General features: G+C 33.2%; 1 protein-coding gene across 1 annotated transcript; it reads right to left on the reverse strand.

Moving 5' to 3' along the window:
• Positions 1–6,084: 6,084 nt before the first annotated feature.
• LOC306651296 (germ cell-less protein-like 2) lies at positions 6,085–7,587 on the reverse strand (the record flags this gene model as incomplete). The annotated part of the gene is made up of 1 exon (XM_079123851.1): positions 6,085–7,587. One exon carries the CDS (start codon positions 7,585–7,587, stop codon positions 6,085–6,087), a length of 1,503 nt encoding a protein of 500 aa, XP_078979977.1.
• Positions 7,588–20,385: the final 12,798 nt, after the last annotated feature.

A 20,385-nucleotide genomic window follows, 5' to 3' on the forward strand; every position in this document is an offset into this window, starting at 1 on the left:
TTCCAACCAAGGATACCAAACCCTGCAAAATTAAGATTCAGATTTGAAAATGAAATAAAAACTTTCCACAATAAAAATGTTAAAAGATTTCACAACTAGAAAGCCTATACTGCAGGACATTCTCAGCAAAATGTTTCATGAAAAATAAATTAAGAATAAAAATGAAAACAAGCAAAGGGAAAAACTACACTAAAAGAAAAGTCAATCAAAGGAAAAAATAATTCAAATTAAAAACCAGAAATAAAGTGACAAGGCATAAATATCATTTCTCAATAATAACATTGAATATCAATAGCCTAAACTCATCAATCAAAAAACATAGACTGGCAGATTGGATTAAAAAAACAAGAGCCAACAATATACCATCTCCAAGAGACTCACCTCATAGGCAAAGACATCCACAGACTGAAGATAAAAGGATGGGATAAAACATATCATTCACATGGATCTCATAAACAAGCAAGGGTTTCTATCCTCAGATAAAGTGGACTTCAAGTCCAATTTAATCAGAAGGGACCAAGAAGGCCATTTTATACTGTTTAAGGGAACAATACATCAACAAGACATAAAAATCTTAAATATTTATGCCCCAAATAATGGAGCATCTACATACATCAAACAAACCTTTCATAACTTCAGAATCAAATAGACACAATAATACTGGGTAACTTTAATGTGCCCCTTTCACCACTCTGTATGTTTTTCAAACACAAACTAAATAAAGAAACTACAGAACTAAAAATACAATTAATAATTTAGACTTAACAGACATATACAGAATATTTCTTTCATCAATAACTGAATACAATTCTTCTCAGTGACACACAGATCCTTCTCTAAAATAGAACATATCCTAGGCAAAAAGCAACCCTCAGAAAATAAAAAAAATAGAGATGATACCTTACATTTTATCAGATCATAATGAAATGAAATTAGACATCAATGATGAAATATAAATAGAAACTGCTCTAACACATGGAGACTAAATAATACATGATTGAATGACAAAGGGATAGCTGAATAAATCAGGAAGAACACTTAAAAAAACATTTAAAGTTAAATACTTAGAGTTAAATGAGAATAGCAACATAACTTATCAAAATCTCTGGGACAGTATGAAAGCCATTCTAAGAGGAAATCTCATTGCATGGAGCACATATTTAAAAGAATAGAAAGTTACCAATTAAATAACCTAACTTTATATTGAAGTCTAAAGAAGAACAAATCAACACCAAAAGTAGTAGAAGACAGAAGATAATTAAAATCAGAACTGAAATTAACGAAATTAAAACAAATTTTTTGAAAAATGAACAAAACAAAAAGTTACTTCTTTGAAAAATTAAACAAAATTGATAAACCTTTACTCAAGCTAATGAAGAAAATGAGATAACCAAAATTACTAAAATTCATGATGAAAAAGGAAATACCATGGACACCACTGAAATACACATCTGAAGCTACTTTGAAAATCTATACTCTAATGAAATAGAGTATCTTGAAGACATCAACAAATTTTTAGAGACATATGACCTACCCAAATTGAATCAAGGGTATGTAGAAAATTTAAACAGATGAATTTGAAGCAATGATTGAAGACATTATCCAAAGCCTACCAACAAAGAAAAACCCAGGACCAGATGAATTATTAGCCAAGTTCTACAAGACCTAAAAAGAAAAATTTACAATACTCCACAAATTATTCCCTGAAATAGAAAAGGAAGGAACCCTTCCAAATTCATCCAATGAAGCTAGTATCACCCTGAAACCAAACCCAAACAAAGACAATCAAGGAAAGAAAACTTCAGACTAATATAATTATTGAACATAGATGTAAAAATTCTCAATAAAACACTGGAAAATCATGTACAATGACATATGAAAAATATAGTGCACCATGATCAAGTGAGGTTCATTCCAGGGATGCAAGTTTGGTTCAACATACGGAAATTAATAGACATAATTCACCACATCAAGACTTAAAGACAAGAATCACATAATTATCTCAATAGATGGAAGAAAAAACATTTGACAAAATTCGACATCCATTCATGCTCAAAACACTAGAAAAACTAGAAATAGTAGGAACATACCTGAACATTGTAAAAGCTGTATGTGCTAAACCCAAGGCCGACCTCATTCTAAATACACAAAAATTGAAAGCATTCCCTCTAAAACCTGGAACAAGATAGTGATGCCCTTGTTCACCACCCCTATTCAACATAGCCCTTGAAACCCTAGCCAGAGCAATTACATAAAAGGATGAAATTAAAAGGATATGAATGGGAAAAAATGAGATTGAACTATCCCTATTTGTTGATGACATGATTCTATATTTAAAAGACCCAAAAAACTTCATGAGAAAGCTGCTAGAACTCATAAATTAATTCAGAAAAGTAGCAGGATATTAATTAACACCCATAAATGAGTGGTGATCCTCTATACAAATAAGCTGAAAGAGAAATCTGGAAAACTATTCCATTCACAATACCCACAAAAAATAAATATCTGGAATCAATCTAATAAAAGAGGTGAAACACCTCTACAATGAAAACTACACAACACCAAAGACAGAAATTGAAGAAGACCTTAGAATATGAAAAGATCTCCCATGTTCTTGGATAGGAAAAATTAATATTGTCAAAATGGCCATTTTACCAAAAGTTCTATACAGATTTAATGCAATTCCTATTAGATTTCCAATGACTTTCTTTGTAAAAATATAAATTCATTTAGAAAAATAAGAGACCCCAAGTTATCAAAGCAATACTTAGCAAGAAAAGTGACACAGGAGGCATCACAATACCAGACTTTTAATTAAATTACAGAGTTATAGTAACCAAAATGGCATGGTATTGGCACAAAAACATAAATGGAGACCAACGGAACAGAATAGAAAACCCAGAGGCAGTTATCTCATACCAGACAAAAGCACTGTAAACATATATTGGAGAAAATATAGCCTCTTCAACAAATGGTGCTGGGAAAACTAGAGATCCATATGAAGTAGAATGAAATTGAACCTCTATCTCTCAGTCTGCACAAAACTCAGCTCAAAGTGGATCAAGGAATTAGGCATTAGACCAGAGACTGCACCTATTAGAAGAAAAATAGACCCAACTCTCCACCATGTCAGCTTAGAACTTATTTCCTCAATAGCCTTCTAAAGTACAAAAAAAGTAAAATCAAGGGTCAATAAATGGGATGATATCAAACTAAAAAAATCTTCTTCCCAGCAAAGAAAGCAATCAAGAATGAGAGCAGAGAGCGTATGGAATGGGAGAAAATCTTTAGCACCAGCACTTCAGACAGCATTAATCTCCAGGATATATATTGCGCTAAAAAAATTTAACACCAGAAAAACAAATAACCCACTCAATAAATGGGCTAAGAAACTGAACAGCACTTCACAGAAGACAGATTTGTATAATCACCAACAAATATATGAAAAAAGTTCAACATCTCTAGCAATTAGAACAATGCAAATCAAAACTACACTGAGATTCTATCTCACTCCAGTCAGAATGACAATTATCAAGAATACAAGCAACAATAAATATTAGTGAGGATGTAGGGAAATAGGTACACTTATGCAAATTGGTGCAACCGCTCTAGAAAGCAGTATGGACATTCCTTAGAAAACTTGGGATAGAACCACCATTTGACCCTGTTATCCCACTCCTTGGTTTAAACTCAAAGAACTTAAAATCAGCATACCATAGTGATGTAGCCACTACATCACTATAGTGAATTGTAGCAGCTCAATTCACAATCACCAAGCTATGGAACCAAACTAGATGCCCAATGACAGATGAATGTTTAAAGAAAATGTGGTATGTATACACAATGGAATATTACTCAGCCATAAAGAAGAATGAAATTATGGCATTTGCCAATAAACAGCTGGAACTGGAGGCAATATGCTAAGTGAAAAAAGCCAGTCCCAAAATACCAAAGGCAAAATGTTCTCTCTTTTTTTTTCTCTTATATGTGGATGCTAACCCACAACAAGGGAGTGGAATATTAGAAGTGTATGGAACTAGAAAAAGAGGAATGAAGGGAAAGGAGAGGGGACAATTATAGGAAAGATATAGAATGAATCAGCATATCTTTCCTATCCTCATCCATAAATACACAATCAGTGTAACTGTACATCATGTACATACACAATAATGGGATCGTAATTGGAACAAGTTATACTTATTCTATGTATGTGTAATATTTCAAAATATACTGTACTTTCATGTAAAAAAATAATAAAAATGGAAAAAAAATAAAAAGAAATGCCAGTAACATGGGAAGTCTTCCAAGGAAAGCTGCAGGAATTGAGCAAAGACAAGCCAAGAGAGAAACCATATGGGTTGCAACTAGGAAGGCCATAGGAGTAGAGCCACGCAAGCCATTTGGAGAACATATCAGGATAGCAGGTACCCCAGATGCTAGATGTGGAACTATAGGACTTATATGCCTGGCTGCATTTGGTCTTGTTTTGGTCCCATTCCTTCATTCTATATCTTTATTTCTTCCTTTTGGAATGGAAATGTTTACTCTGCCTTTATATATTGCATGTATGTAACTTTGTTTTGATTTTTACAGGAGCTCACATTGAGAGTTTACCTTCAGTCTTAGAGAAGAATTTGGAATTGGACTTTTGAGCAATCCTGGAACTGTTAAGTCTATGGGAACTCTTGGAAATGGACTAAGTGTATTTTGCATTGGGAGATGAGTGTGCACTTGTGGGGGCCAGAGATGGAATATTACTTTTATATACATGGCATCCCCCAAAAGCTCATGCATGAGAAGTAAAATGATTGAAATAATGTTTAAAGTAAAGTGGTTGGGTTGTGAGAGCCTTAATGAAATCAGTAAATTAATCCCCTGGTAGGGATTAACTGAGTGGTAATTGAAAGCAAGTATGGTGTAGCTTGAGTAGGTGGATAATTGGGGGTATGCTTTGGGGCTTATATTTTGTCCTTGAGGGAAACTGTGTTTCCTGGTGTGATATCTTGAGCTCCTTGCCTCTGCCATACTCTTCTGTCATGATGTTCTGACTCACCTCAAGCTCCAGTGAATGGAGCCAGCCATCTATGGACTGAGCCCTCTGTATTCTTGAGCCCCCAAACAAATTTTTCCTGTTTAAAATTGTTCTTGTTGGGTCTTTTAGACACAGCAGTAAACATGCTGACTAAAACATGCATATTTAAAAATTGCTGAGTGAATATTTAATGTCCTTACTATAAAATATTATAAAGTGGAGAAGTGATAGATGTTTAATTATTTTGATTGAATCTTTTACATTGTATACCTAGAGTCTAACATCACATTGTACCCCATATAAATACACACATTTGTCATGTATATTTTTTGCATGCATTTATTTTTATATAATATGAAGTTATGTTATATATGTTTAAGCAATATGTAATTATAAGACATGTATTTACATATATATTTATATTTATATATTTATAATCAGCCTTACAAGTTTTCCAAACCATACAAAAAATGGGCTATGTTGCATTGCACACTAATTGTAAAATATCAATGTTTTATAATATTAATATTCAATAATATTGAATCTGACACTGTTTAATTATTTAAAACCCTGTATTATATGCATTAAACAGAGTAGCTAATCTAAGCTTTTACCTGATAATTTACTTCATTCTGCAATATTAAGTAAATAAATTCACATTTACACAACAGTTCAGCAAAGGAGAGAATTCTTTATTTTGTCTCCACCTTAGTTAGGGTAAAATTAACCTAACCAGCTAATTTAGTTTAGGTTGTTTGCAAATATAGTCTCTTAATTCCATTTGGAGGTTGGCCGTAGACAGAAAATGAAAAACAACAGGTGCTAGCCACATTTATCTTCGGGTTTGACAATTATATTCTTGGAATTAAACCTTTCAATCCACAGATACATGGAAATAAAATGAAGATGAATTGTAGTCATTTTTGTATTACTCTAATCTTGAGAATATTTCATTTGTTAATGATCATATGAGTTTTATACAGTAACGCGATTAAATTAAATGAAGCATGGAAATTTTTCAGAATATTAATATGATATCATTGATAAAATAATCAGTTTTCTGAATTTTCTAATGATATAAATAGGAAGTTGCAGAATATATATAAAGGGAAGTTCAGAACTATGCTATCCAACTTCATTACCACCTGTTCCTCATCTTTTGCAAAAGTAAGTATTTTATAACCTGTTGTTTTGCTGAAATTTAGTTTTCCACTAGCATCAAAATATACCAAAGTTAATCTGAATGCAATATTTCGTAGAGGTTGTAAGCAGGCAGAATCTTCACATAGTTGACTGAAAGTATTTTGCTTGAAAATTATATAATGGCTGGTAAAAATGACATGTAAGGGAAAGCCAAAATTGTAACCTGACCACTTCCAGGAATATTTACCATCTTTGATAATCCTTTTTCCACATCTCATGCTGTATCCTTCAAGTTCTGTTTCATTGATTTCCCGAGGCCCTATCTCCCTGTATTGTTGTACTTTAAGCAAGGTAAGCCATTGCTGTTTGTAAACGGATGACAACCACTCTGAAGGTATTAGACCATCTTGTTCAATTATTTGTGTAGAGGCCAGGTCACAGATGATATGCTGAAACCTCAATTTTTTAAACACTGGTTTAAATGATATTCCTTCTTCTGTTTCAAGAAAAGTGATATTGCCAACGCATTCCCTACATCTGGAAAGCCAATTGTTAGTATGAATTAGAAGCTGTTTCATTGAGCCTTTCCAAGCTGGGTTAAGACGAAGAAACATCCACTCTTTAAGTGTGGTGTATATATCCATTTCCTTTTGCATTACTAGTAAATTAGAGGAAGAGATGAGCAAATCCATAAGCTCTATGCCTATTTCTTTGTAGAGCTCAGCACTTGGGTGTGTCATCAAATTGTGAAGAAGCCATTCAAAGCACCCTGTCTTTACAGAATCTAATCCATAGGTTTCTGCTGCTGCATAATAACCACATACAGTTTTCACATTAATTGTATCTTTCATGGTCTCATTACATTGCTGAATTAAGTCCTCTATCTGAAGCAGACATGATGTTGCCAAAACACCTGGAACTTGAAGGGGCTCTATTAAAAAATACTCATCCCTGTACAATGAACCTAGTACAAAGTGCAAAGATTGGACATCTATATTCTGGTCATGAATCTCCAGTTCAATAGTATCTTTGTGCAATTCTTTCCAAGAACTTCTAAACATATCAGCAAAGTAGTCTGACTGATATAAAAATATTTTGTGTAAACACCATATTTTTCCCAGAGCACTGATTTTGATGTCACTGTTTTCCCCATTCAAAAATAAATTTTGGTAAGCATACTTGGATGTAATCTTAACTTTTTCTCTGTGGCTGGTGCTGAGGACTTGCTGTAGATTCTCTCCATGGTCCTGGGACTTCTCGGTGTCAGATTTTGGACCCGAACAATGCCCGCCACTCTGCTTACGCTTCCGACTGCCAGATATGTGACTGGGACCCGCTGTGGCTTCTGATTGCTGCGAATCTATGGTACCTGGTTCCCTGCATCGCAAAATCCTGCTACTTAGGATCCCCATAGATAAAACCTCCCAGAGCCGCTAAAAGAGACTCTTGTAGAAGCTTCCCTGTCATGGCATTGCTCTGGCTGGCCAATGCTGCCTAGTCCTTAGATGCGCTGGGACCCTTTGACACAGTCTCAAACGTCACAGAGGAGGCCCTACATTCTTCATTGTCTGCCCCGCCCCTCAAGTCCTTTGGCCCCGCCCACTGATATTTTGAGAGGCGGTCTCACTATATGGTTCAGGCTGGTTGAGAACTCACGAACCTCCTGCTTTGCCCTCCCAAGTTGAGTTTTCCTTTTCTATAAGGGATATGATCAAGTCAAAACCTTATCAATCAGTTTTAAAGATAGTCACATTCTTCTTGCTGGGGTATGGCAGAACCCTCTTTTCTCAATTGTCACCAGTATTGAATATAATAATTCACCAACTTTTTGCAGTTTAAATGTTGAACAGTGGTACCTCATTATTTTATTATTAATCTTTGATACTATAGAAGACACATTATTTTCTTATAGCTATACGTATATTTCAAAATTTTTCTTCATATTATTTGCCTAGTTCTGTATTTTCTTCCTATTGCCAAAGGTTCATCTATATTCATATGCACAAAAAACAAATATATGCATTGTTTCTGTATGTGTGTATATATGTATATATATATATATAGTCTACATATATATATTTATATATAAAATGCTTGTATTATTTTAATGATTTGCTTTTACCTTTTTAAGTTTTTATGGGATGATTTGCTATAGAGTTGTTTTAATTATAGGGTTTTGCATCTCAAAGTAAAAAGCCTCCTCTCATCTAAAATCATATGTTTTTCTCTAGTCCCTTCCTGAACTTTACTGGTACAATTTATTTATTTATTTATTTATTTTTTGTGCCAGGGATTGAGCCAGAGGCACTTAAATACTGAGCTACATCCCTAGCCCCCTTTTTTTTTTATTGGATAAGGTCTTGCTAAGTTGCTTAGGACCTTGCTAAGTTGCTGAGACTAGTCTAATCCTCCTACCTAAGTTTTCTGAAGTGGCTGGGTTTACAGGCTTGTGCCACTGTGCCCAGCTTTGAACTATTTTTAAAATCTAAATATTAACACTTTCATTCATTTGGAAATTCTTATACTTTGAAGTGACAGAGCATTATACAAATTTGTGCAGACATTGTAAGCCAAATCTTTATAAACAGGAAAAGATACTTACATATATGTACATGCATAGACAAAATATTGAAAATAATAATCTACCTTAGATTCTATCAAAGAGTATCTTTGGGGGTTGGCATTATGAGCAGTGTTACAAAGAAGCACATAAGGTTGGTCTTGTAGTGATTTTTTTAACCTTTTTACTTGCATTTGTGTGAGTTTTGTTTTCTTTTCATCTAGTGCCAGGACTTTTACATTTCTGCTTCCAAAAGGGTAATATGCTTGGGCAAGGAGAATTAAATGTCCAACATTATTTTAACAGAATGATATTTGTATTTCACCATCAGAATCCCAGCAACTAAAGCAGTATTTTTAGTTATTCAGGAAATATTATGGATTAAGTGAACATATATTTCACTCCAATTACTTTTTTTTTTTTTTTGGGTGCTGGGGATCGAACCCAGGGCCTTGTGCTTACAAGGCAAGCACTGTACCAACCGAGCTATCTCCCCAGCCCCCTATTTCACTCCAATTATTGAATATTGATTTTCTTGTCTTTTTAAACTGTTTTATTTTCTTAAATTAGTATTGGTTTCAACTGAAAAATCATAACCATATTACATTTATGGATTAAAACATGATTATATATATGATTTATATATATGGTATTATCAAATTTATTCAATTAACATACTCATCACTACCTTATCATTTTTGTGATGTATTTGAAATTTGTTCTCTTTGTTATTTTATTATTGACTTCTCTATTCACAAATATAAAACGTATTAAAGACCTGCTAATTAGAAGCACGATTCTTGATGTACCAAACTCTTAGAGTTATTTTAGTCTCTCTATATATTCGAAACTGTCTGTAAGAGGTTTTCTTTCATCTACTCTACATTGCTTCTTCCAGGGTTGCATGTCATTTGCAAGTCAGTTGCTTCTGTAAACTGTATGTATATAGGAATCTTCATAGATTAGATTACTTAAGTTTGTCTACAAATTTGCTTTATTCACTGTCTTGCTCATTCTTGGTCATTCCTGTTACTTGTATCTCTGACTTTGGCTGTGTATAAGTAGGCTTCCTTAGATTTAGAACTACTTTTCTGATGCCTAATGGTAGTATACCATAATAATATGTGATAAGGAAAAGAATCACTAAACTAAATGTTACTAGTAGCTGCATTTCCCACAGTATAATTACTATTTTGGTTACTAGCAGCATCACAGGTCACTGCCTTGTTACCTTACTGGAGAGTCATCTCTTTCTTCAATGAATATACTCTTAAGTCTTCCTTCTCTAATCTACACTCACAATTGCTTAAACTGTGGAAGAGATTAGTATCTAATAAACAGGAGTGAAGAGAAAGGAACAACCTACAAAACTACGGTAGCGACAGAAACCTTGGAAAAGAGGTCGAACCCTAGTAGGGGCTGAAATAGTGGGTCTGATTTTGATGGAAATTGGAGAGAGAGAAAAATTAATAACTTTTGAGAGTGGAGGATTGGGACACACTCAAGGAGCAAATAGTATTCAATAATAACTGACTAGAAATGAAGCAGTGGGTATTTCTGTGATCAAGACTGATGAGGTATATAGCTGTTAATATTTTATATGTATAAAATTATGCAATAACAAATTTTGGGCAACATTTATATGCATATAATTATATATAATAAAATATAATATAGACATAGATATGTAGATATGTACAGTCATTATATCCACAAAAGACTGTTATTTCTGGAAATAAAATTTAAAGTACAAAAATACCTACTATGTATGTCAAATATAAGCTTCTTCAGAGATTCAATAGTAAGCTTGACTACAATTTTTCATAAAATCTTGGCAGCATATTTTAGATTATGGCAATTTTTGACATTTTCATCCATCAGTATTTTGTAATTCTTTCTTGAAATATCTCATCAATTTGTGAACCCTATATTATTTTTAATATTAAACATTTCTGTTTTCATGTGCAAACAATTTTTAAATGGTCTAGAGAGAGACTGAATACCAAAGAATGTTATTTGTCCACTATCTAACCTGCAACTGCTTAAAAATTTTATGTTTATGAATAATTGAAGCAAACAAATAGATATCCCTGTACCATACTTTAAAAGACTTACACTACATTCCTGTGCTTAGAACATACATATTGGATATGTCATGGCCACAGGAGAAAATAAGAACAAGTTAAACAGGGGAAAGGTTTATTGTATTCACAGTCCTAGAGAGGGTATGTCACTTCATGCCATGCAAGCTTACAGGGAAATTGCCAGGTTTAAAAAAGGTGGCAAAGGTAAAGTTTAGACCAGAGACTTTGTTGAGGTTTATGTGGAAAAGGCAAGGCAAGGAATAGTTCACTTTAAGATATTGACTAGTAGAAACATTTGTAGTGGACTTTGGGCTATAGAGGTGGTTTATAAAGTCTTGGTACCTAGCTCTGGTTTGATTTAGGGGGAAAAAAACCTGTCTTGGCGTATAAGAATAAGAAAATTATTGAGGTTACAGATTCAGAATTGGTTGGCATGTAAATGAGAGACATCATCCTAGCCTAGTTCAGTGTTGCATTTAAGAATGGACTGTAAGATCCCCAAATATAATTGGACCTGTGATGAGTGGATGACAAAGAGAAAATCATAGACTCTAGGAAAACACAGAATAATTCCTAAGAACTTTCATTTCAATGTTTAATTTAATTTATTCTTAAATTAAATTTACTTTAACCTGATATAAAAATATAAAAAATACATATATTTTTGTGATACATGTAATATTTTGATATGTGAATACATTGCACAATGTTTAAATTAGGTTAAAATATTTATCTCCTCAAATATTAGTGATTTTGTTTTGGCGACAATTGTAAAAATCCTTCTAACTTTTGAAATACATATATATCTGCTACCTATAGTCTCCTTACAACATCAAATTTTTTTATTCTTAGAATCTTTTTTACTAGTGCATTATATTTATACCTAATATTGGGGTTCATTTTGACATAATCATTCAAGAGTGGAATATAATTTGTTTCAATTCAGTATCCAGTGCTTCCTCTTACCCTTCCCTCCTTCCTCCCCATTATCCCTTTCTACTATTCTAATGTTCTTCCTTCTCTTTATATATGTATATATTTTTAAATTATGACTTTTTAGATATAAATGAAAGTGAATTTCACTGTGGTATATTCATATATGTACACAGGATAGATTGGTCTATTTCTTTCTGCAATTCCTCTGTTTTCCAATCCCTCTTTCTCCCCCTCAATTTCCTTCCTCTACTAAACTGATCTCTAGTTTTTCATGGGATTACACACTTTTTTCCTTTACTATGGATCCGTTTCTGCATATAAGAGAAAACATTTGACACTTGACTTTCTAGGGCTGGCTTATTTAATTTAGCATAATGCTCTCCAGTTCCATCCATTTACTGGTGAATGATACAATTTCATTCTTCTTTACAGGTGAGTAATATTCCATTGTGCATCTATACCACATTTTCTTTAAACATTCATTTCTTGACAGGTATCTGGGCTGCTTCCATAACTTAGCTATTGTGAATTGTTCCACAAAAAACATTGATATGGCTGTTATCACAATAGTATGTTGATTTTAAATCTTTTGAATAAATACCAAGGAGTGGGATAATGAGTACTAGGCTGGATACATTCTTTAGTGTTTCAAAGAAAGTCCATATTGTTTTTCACAGTGCTTGTACAAATTTGCAGTCCCATCAACAATTTGTGAGTGTACCTTATTGCCCACATCCTTGCCGGCATTAATTATTGTTCATGTCCTTGATAAATGCCATTCTGATTAGAGTGAGATAAAACTATGTAGTTTTTATTTCCATTTTCCCGATTGTAAGGAAGGTTGAATTTTTTTCCATATAATTGTTGGCCAATTGTATTTCTTCTTTTTTATTGTTCTTTATGGATACGCATAACAGTAATGTATGTTTTGACACATTTAGGTAAACATGGAATACATCTTATTCTAATTAGGATCCCAGTCCTGTGGTTGTACATGATGTGAGATTCACTGTGGTGTACTCATATATGAAAACAGGAAAGTTATGTATGATTCATTCTACTGTCTTTACTATTCATGTCCCTACTCCCTTCCTTTCATTCAGCTTCATCTAGTCTACTGAATTTCTATTTTTCCCTTTCCCCTTGTTGTGTGTTAGCATCCACATATCAGAGAGAACATTTGACCTTTGGTTTTTTAGGATTGACTTATTTTGCTTAGCATAATAGCTTCCAGATCCATCTGCTTAATGGCAAAAGTCACAGTCATTTTTTATGACTAAGTAATATTCTGTTGTGTATATATACAACAAAAATTCTTTATCCATTGATCTGCTGAAGAGTACCTAGGTTGGTTTCATAGCATTGCTATTGTGAAATGAGCTGTTATAAACATTGATGTAGCTGTGTCATTCTAGTACACTGATTTTAAGTCCTTTGGTTATATACCCAGGAGTGGAGTAACTAGGTCAAATGGTGGTTCCATTGCAAGTATTCTAAGGAATCTCCATACTGCTTTCCAAAGTGGTTGTACCAATAGATCTCAATATTACAATCAACAATTTAGACTTAATGGACATATATAGAATATACTATCCAACAAAGAACGAATACACTTTCTTCTCAGCAGCACATGGGTCCTTCTCTAAAATATACCATATTTTATGCCACAAAGCTTCTGTTAGCAAATACATGAAGATAGAGATACTACCTTGTATTCTATCAGATCATAATGAATTGAAATTAGAGATAAATGACAGAATAAAAAACAGAAAACTCTCCAATACCTGCAGATTAAATATTACGCTATTATATGATGCATGGATAACAGAAGACATCAGGAGGGAAATGAAAAAAATTCTTAGAAGTAAACAAGAACAAAGACATATCATATCAAAATCTCTGGGACACTATGAAAGCCATACTTAGAGGAAGGTTTATTTCATGGGACACATTCAACAAAAGAAGTAGAAATCAACAAATGAATGACTTAACACTACAGCTCAATGCCCTACAAAAATAAGAGCAAACCAACACCAAAAGTAGTAGAAGACAGGAAATAGTTAAAATCAGAGCCCAAGTCAACGAAATTGAAACAAAAAAAAATCTGAAAAATCAACAAAATAAATAGTTGGTTCTTTGAAAAAATAAACAAAATCGATAAATCCTTAGCCACAATAACGAAGAGAAAGAGGGAGAAAACACAAATTACTAAAATTTGGAATGAACAAGGAAATATCACAACTGACACTGACACGAGTGAAATACAAAACATAATTAGAAGCTATTTTGAAAATCTATTCTCCAACAAAACAGAAAACCTAGAAGACCTCAACAAGTTTCTAGAGATATATGAATTACCTAAACTGAACAAGGAGGATATACACAACTTCAAAAAAACCAATTTCAAGTAATGAAATAGAAGAGGTCATCAAAAGCCTACCAACAAAGAAAACTCCGGGACCAGATGGGTTCTCAGCCAAGTTCTATAAAACCTTTAAAGAAGAGCTCATTCCAATACTTCTCAAAGTATTCCATAAAATAGAAGAAGAGGGATCCTCCCAAACTCATTCTATGAAGCCAATATCACCCTGATACATAAACCAGACAGAGACACATCGAGGAAAGAAAATTTCAGACCAATATCCTTAATGAACATCGACACAAAAATGCTCAACAAAATTTTAGCAAATCACATACAAAAATATATTAAAAAGACAGTGCACCATGATCAAGTGGGTTTTATCCCAGGGATGCAAGCTTGGTTCAACATCTGGAAATCAATAAATGTCATTCACCATATCAACAGACTTAAAGTTAAGAATCACATGATTATTGCAATAGAGGCAGAAAAAGCATTCGATAAAATACAGCACCCTTCATGCTGAAAACACTAGAAAAAAATGGGGTAGTGGGAACATTCCTTAACATTGTAAAGGCCATCTACACTAAGCCCATGGCTAATATCGTTCTAAATGGTGAAAAACTGAAAGCATTCCCCCTAAAAACTGGAACAAGACAGGGATGCCCTCTTTCACCACTTCTATTCAACATCGTCCTTGAAACTCTAGCCAGAGCAATTAGACAAACCAAAGAAATTAAACGGTTACGAACTGGAAATGAAGAACTCAAACTGTCCTTGTTCGCTGATGACATGATTATATATTTAGAGGAACCTGGAAATTCCACCAGGAAAGTTTAGAGCTCATAAGTGAATTCAGTAAAGTAGCAGGTTACAAGATCAATGCTCATAAATCAATGCATTTTTATATATAAATGATGAACCTTCAGAAAGAGCAATTCGGAAAACTACCCCATTCACAATAGCATCAAAAACAATAAAATACTTGGGAATCAATCTCACAAAAGAGGTGAAAGACCTCTACAATGAGAACTACAGAACGCTAAAGAAAGAAATTAAAGAAAACCTTAGAAGATGGAAAGATCTCCCATGTTCTTGAATACGCAGAATCAATATTGTCAAAATGGCCATACTACCTAAAGTGCTATACAGATTCAATGCAATTCCAATTAAAATCCCAATGATATACCTTACAGAAACAGAGCAAGCAATTATGAAAATCATCTGGAAGAATAAGAAACCCATAATAGATAAAGGAATTCTCAGCAGAAATAGCGAAGCAGGGGGTATCGCAATACCAGATCTTCAATCTATTACAAAGCAATAGTAACAAAAATGTCATGGTATTGGTACCAAAATAGACAGGTAGATCAATGGTACAGAATAGAGGACATGGACACAATCCCAAATAAATACAATTTTCTCATACTAGACAAAGGGGCCAAAAGTACGCAATGGAGAAATGATTGCCTTTTCAACAAGTGGTGTTGGGAAAACTGGAAAACCAATGCAACAGAATGAAATTAAACCCCTATATCTCACCATGCACAAAACTCAACTCAAAATGGATCAAGGACCTCGGAATCATTCCAGAGACCCTGCATCTTATCGAAGAAAAAGTAGTCCAAACCTTCAACTTGTTGGTTTAGGATCAGACTTCCTTAACAGGACTCCCATAGCACAAGAAATAAAAGCAAGAATCAACAACTGGGATAGATTCAAACTAAAAAGCTTTCTCTCAGCAAAGGAAACTATCAGTAATGTGAAGAGAGAGCCTACAGAGTGGGAGAATATCTTTGCCACTCATACTTCAGGTAGAGCGCTAATTTCCTGAATCTATAAAGAACTCAAAAAACTCTACACCAAAAATACAAATAATCCAATGAACAAATGGGCTAAGGAAATGAACAGACACTTCACAGAAGATGTACAAGCAGTCAATAGATATATGAAAAAATGTTCAACATCTCTAGTAATAAGAGAAATGCAAATCAAAACTACCCTACAATTCCATCTCACCCCAATTAGAATGGCGATTATCAAGAACACAAGCAACAACAGGTGATGGCGAGGATGTGGGGTAAAAGGTACACTCATACATTGCTGGTGGGGTTGCAAATTAGTGCAGCCACTCTGGAAAGCAGTGTGGATATTCCTCAATAAGCTTGGAATGGAACCACCATTTGACACAGCTATCCCACTCCTTGGTCTATACCCAAAGGACTTAAAATCAGCATACTACAGAGATACAGCCACATCAATGTTCATAGCTGCTCAATTCACTATAGCCAGATTGTGGAACCAACCTAGATGCCCTTCAATTGATGAGTGGCTAACGAAACTGTGGTATATATATACATTGTAATACTACTCCACCATAAAGAATGATAAAATTATGGCATTTGCAGGCAAATGGATGAAATTGGAGAATATCATGCTAAGTGAGATAAGCCAATCTCAAAAAAGTAAAGGACGAATGACTTTGCTGATAAGCGGATGAGGACATATAATGGGGGTGGGAGGGTTTAGTGTTAGGGTTAGTGTTAGGTTTATGGTTTAGGTTAAGGAGGGTGGTAAGAACGGAGGAAGGAAGGACTGTATAGAATGAAAAGTGGGGTGGGAGGGATGCGGGAAGGACAAAAATAACAGAATGAATCAAACAACATTACCCTATGTAAATTTATAATTACACAAATGGTATGCCTTGACTCCATGTACAAATAGAGAAACAACATGTATTCCATTTGTTTACAATAAAAAAAAACACATGATAAAGCAAGAAACATTGAAAAAATAAATAAATAAATAGACAACCATGTCATAAATATATAATTTGATTCCATATTTTCCTACTTTCTCTTTCCTTTAGTTCACTTGCCCAGTTTTTCAGGCTACAGTTTCAAGGATAGTATTGAATATGAGAGGTAAGAGTGGACAAACTTATGGTTTTACTGGTTTTAGAGAAAATGATTTCATTATTTCTACACTCAAAATGATATTGGCCTTTGGTTCCTCTTATATAGCCTTTACAATGTTGAAGTAACCTCTTTCTATTCCAAATTTCTCTAGTATTTTAGAAATAAGCCAGTCCAAATCACTGATGGCTGAATGTTCTCTTTGATAGGTGGATGCTAAGACACAATAAGGGGATGGGGAGGAAAGAATAGAAGTTCATTGAATTAGATGAAGGGGAATGAAGGGAAGGGAGAGGGGATGGGAACAGGAATGACAGTAGAATATATCAGACATAACATTCCTATATTCATACATGAATATACAACCAGTGAAATAACATATTATGTACAATCACAAGTGTGGCATCTTAATTAGAATAAGTTATTCTTCATGTATGTATAATATGTCAAAATATGCTCTATTGTCAAATTCTTTTTCTGCATTCATTGAGGCAATCATCTGCTTGTTGTCCTTAAGTATATTAATGTGGTGAATTACATCTATCAATTTGCATGTATTGAGTTAGTGTTTTCTACTCTTTCTATGACCTTGAAGTATAACATTAAATTATTTATTTGTTATCTATTTTTTTGAAATAGGAACTCAGTACTAGAAAATTTCCTCTTAGAACTGACTTTATAGTGTACCAGAAATTTTGATATATATATATATATATATATATATTCTCATTGTTTCAAAAAATTTTTCTCTCCTGATTTCTTCTGCAATCCAAAATTCATTCAAAAGTATATTATTTAATCTCTAGGTATAGTGTAGTTTCTGATTTAATCTTGTATTGATTTCAAGTTTTGTTCCATTATGATCCTATAATATGAAAGGTATTATCTCCATTTTTTATTTGATATTTGCTTTGACCCTAAAATATAGTCTATATTAGAGAATGTTCTATGTGTCACTAAAAAGACAGTGAATTCAGTTCTTGATAAATGAAGTATTCTGTAGTTGTCTGTTAGGTCCAATCAATTAATAGTGTTTTTTAGTTCTGAATAATCTCTACTTAATGTGTGTCTGGATCACCTCTCTAAAAGTGAGAGACGTGTGTTCAAATCACCCAGCATTGCTGTATTATGGTCTACTTGATTCTTTATATGGAGAAGGATTTGTTTTATGTATATAAGCACAGCTGCACTTGGGGCATAAATATTTACAATCACTGTATGTTCTTGTTGTATGAATTTTTATCCAATAAAAAGTGAAATTCTTTTTTTTTTCATTTGACTTACGCTCTACTTTGTCTGAAATGAGATTACCTGCCCCTGCTTGCTACTAGTTTCTATTCACATGCTATATCTTTCCATTCTTTCACTTTCAGTCTGTGGATGTTTTTTTCTCCTGTAAGGTGACTCTCTTGTAAACAACATATGTTTGAGTCTGCTTTTATTTAAATCAAATCTGCCAATCTATGTCTTGTGATTGGAGAATTTAGACAATTTACATTCAGTGTTATTATAAGAAGATTATTGTTTTCTGCAATTTTTGCTTTATTTATAATGCTTAAATCAGATTTGATTCTCCTTTGAGTATTTTTCAAGTGGAATTCATCCCTATGCTGGTTTTTATACTTTTATTTTTTACTTTTTCTGCATATTTCATTGAATATATTTTGAAATGCAGACTTTGTGGATATATGTTCTTCTAGTTTTTATTTCTCGTGAAATGTTTTTATTTCATTGTGGTTATATGTTCTTTTAGTTTCTATTTATCATGAAATGTTTTGTTTCATTTTAAATTCTGAAATGTAATTTGATGGATACACTAATCTTAGTTGGTACCCATTTTCTATCATGTCTTGTTTATAATATTACAAACCATCCTAGATTCTAGGGTCTTGGACAAGAAATCAGTTGAAATCCAAATTGACTGACCTCCAAATTTTACCTGTCATTTTCATTTTGTTACAAAATGCCAAAACACTGGGAATAAAAATAAAAACAGACAAATGAGATTACATGAAGAAAAAATTTTCTGCAATATAAAGCAAACAATGAACACAGTAAAGAGACAACCTACAGAATGGGAGAATATATTTGCAAGGAATTGATATTCATACATATAAACAAAGTTATTTTTCTAGCTCTGTGACGAATACTATTGGTACAGTGGTAACAATTGGAATGAATCCATTAATTATTTTGGTAAGTGTGGACCCATTAAAAATATTGATTCTTCTAATCCATGAACAAGGGGTATCTTTCAAATTTTTAGTGTTCTCTGATTTCTTTCAAAAATATTTCATAATTTTCATTGAAGATATTTTGTAGTTTGGTTAAATTTATTTGTAGGTGATACAAAGCTATTGTAAATGTTTTTTTTTTCTTGATTTCTACTTCAAATAATTTCTATTGGCATAGAACAATACTATGGAATTTTACATTGATTTTGCATTTTGTAACTTTGGTCATGTCTTAGGAGTTTTTAGATATGAGAAGGTGTGATTTATACACAGTGAAGATTTTATTTCCTCTTTTATTATTTTGATGCCCTATTATTATTTGGCTAAAACTTGCAGCACTCTATTGATTAAGAATGGTGAAATTGGTCATCCTTGTCATATTCCAGGTCTTAGAAAACTTTCATCATTTCCTCATTAAATATGATGTTAACTGTTACCTTACAGTAAATGAATGACCTTTAATATATTGAGGTATGAATTTTCTATGCTCAGACTTTTCAACAATGTTTTATGAAGGGATGTAGAAATCTGTTAAATGCTTTTTCTGTGTCTATTGAGATGACTTTTTATCCTTTATTTTGTTGATGTGTTGTGGAATGTTGTTTCATTTGTTGTACTGTTAAATCATCCACGTATCCCTGTATTGAATCCCACATGATCATGGCGAATAACATGTTTAATGTGATGGTGGATTCAATTTGCTGACATTCGGTTGAAAAAAAATTGCATCCATGCACATCAGTAACGTTGATAAGTTGTTACCTTTTCCTGTTCTGTTATTTTACAGATTTGTTTGGTAGTAATGTTAGCCTCATAGAATGTGCAGGGAAGAATTTTTTTTCCTTTTCTATTTCCTGAAACAACTTAAGGAAAACTTCTACTGTTTTTTTTTTTCTTTTTTAAATTCATTTTTATTGTAAACAAATGGGATATATCTTGTTTCTCTGTTTGTACATGAAGTACAAGCATGCCATTTGTGTAATCATACATTTAACTAGGGTAATAGTTTTTGATTCATTCAGTTATTTTTTTCTCTCCCAACCCCTCCCACCCCTCTTTTCCCTCTATACAGTTTCTCGCCTCCTCCCTAACCCTAACTCTAACCCTAACACTAACCCCTCC

Source organism: Sciurus vulgaris, assembly GCF_902686455.1.
Source record: "Sciurus vulgaris genome assembly, chromosome: X".
NCBI lineage: Eukaryota > Metazoa > Chordata > Mammalia > Rodentia > Sciuridae > Sciurus > Sciurus vulgaris.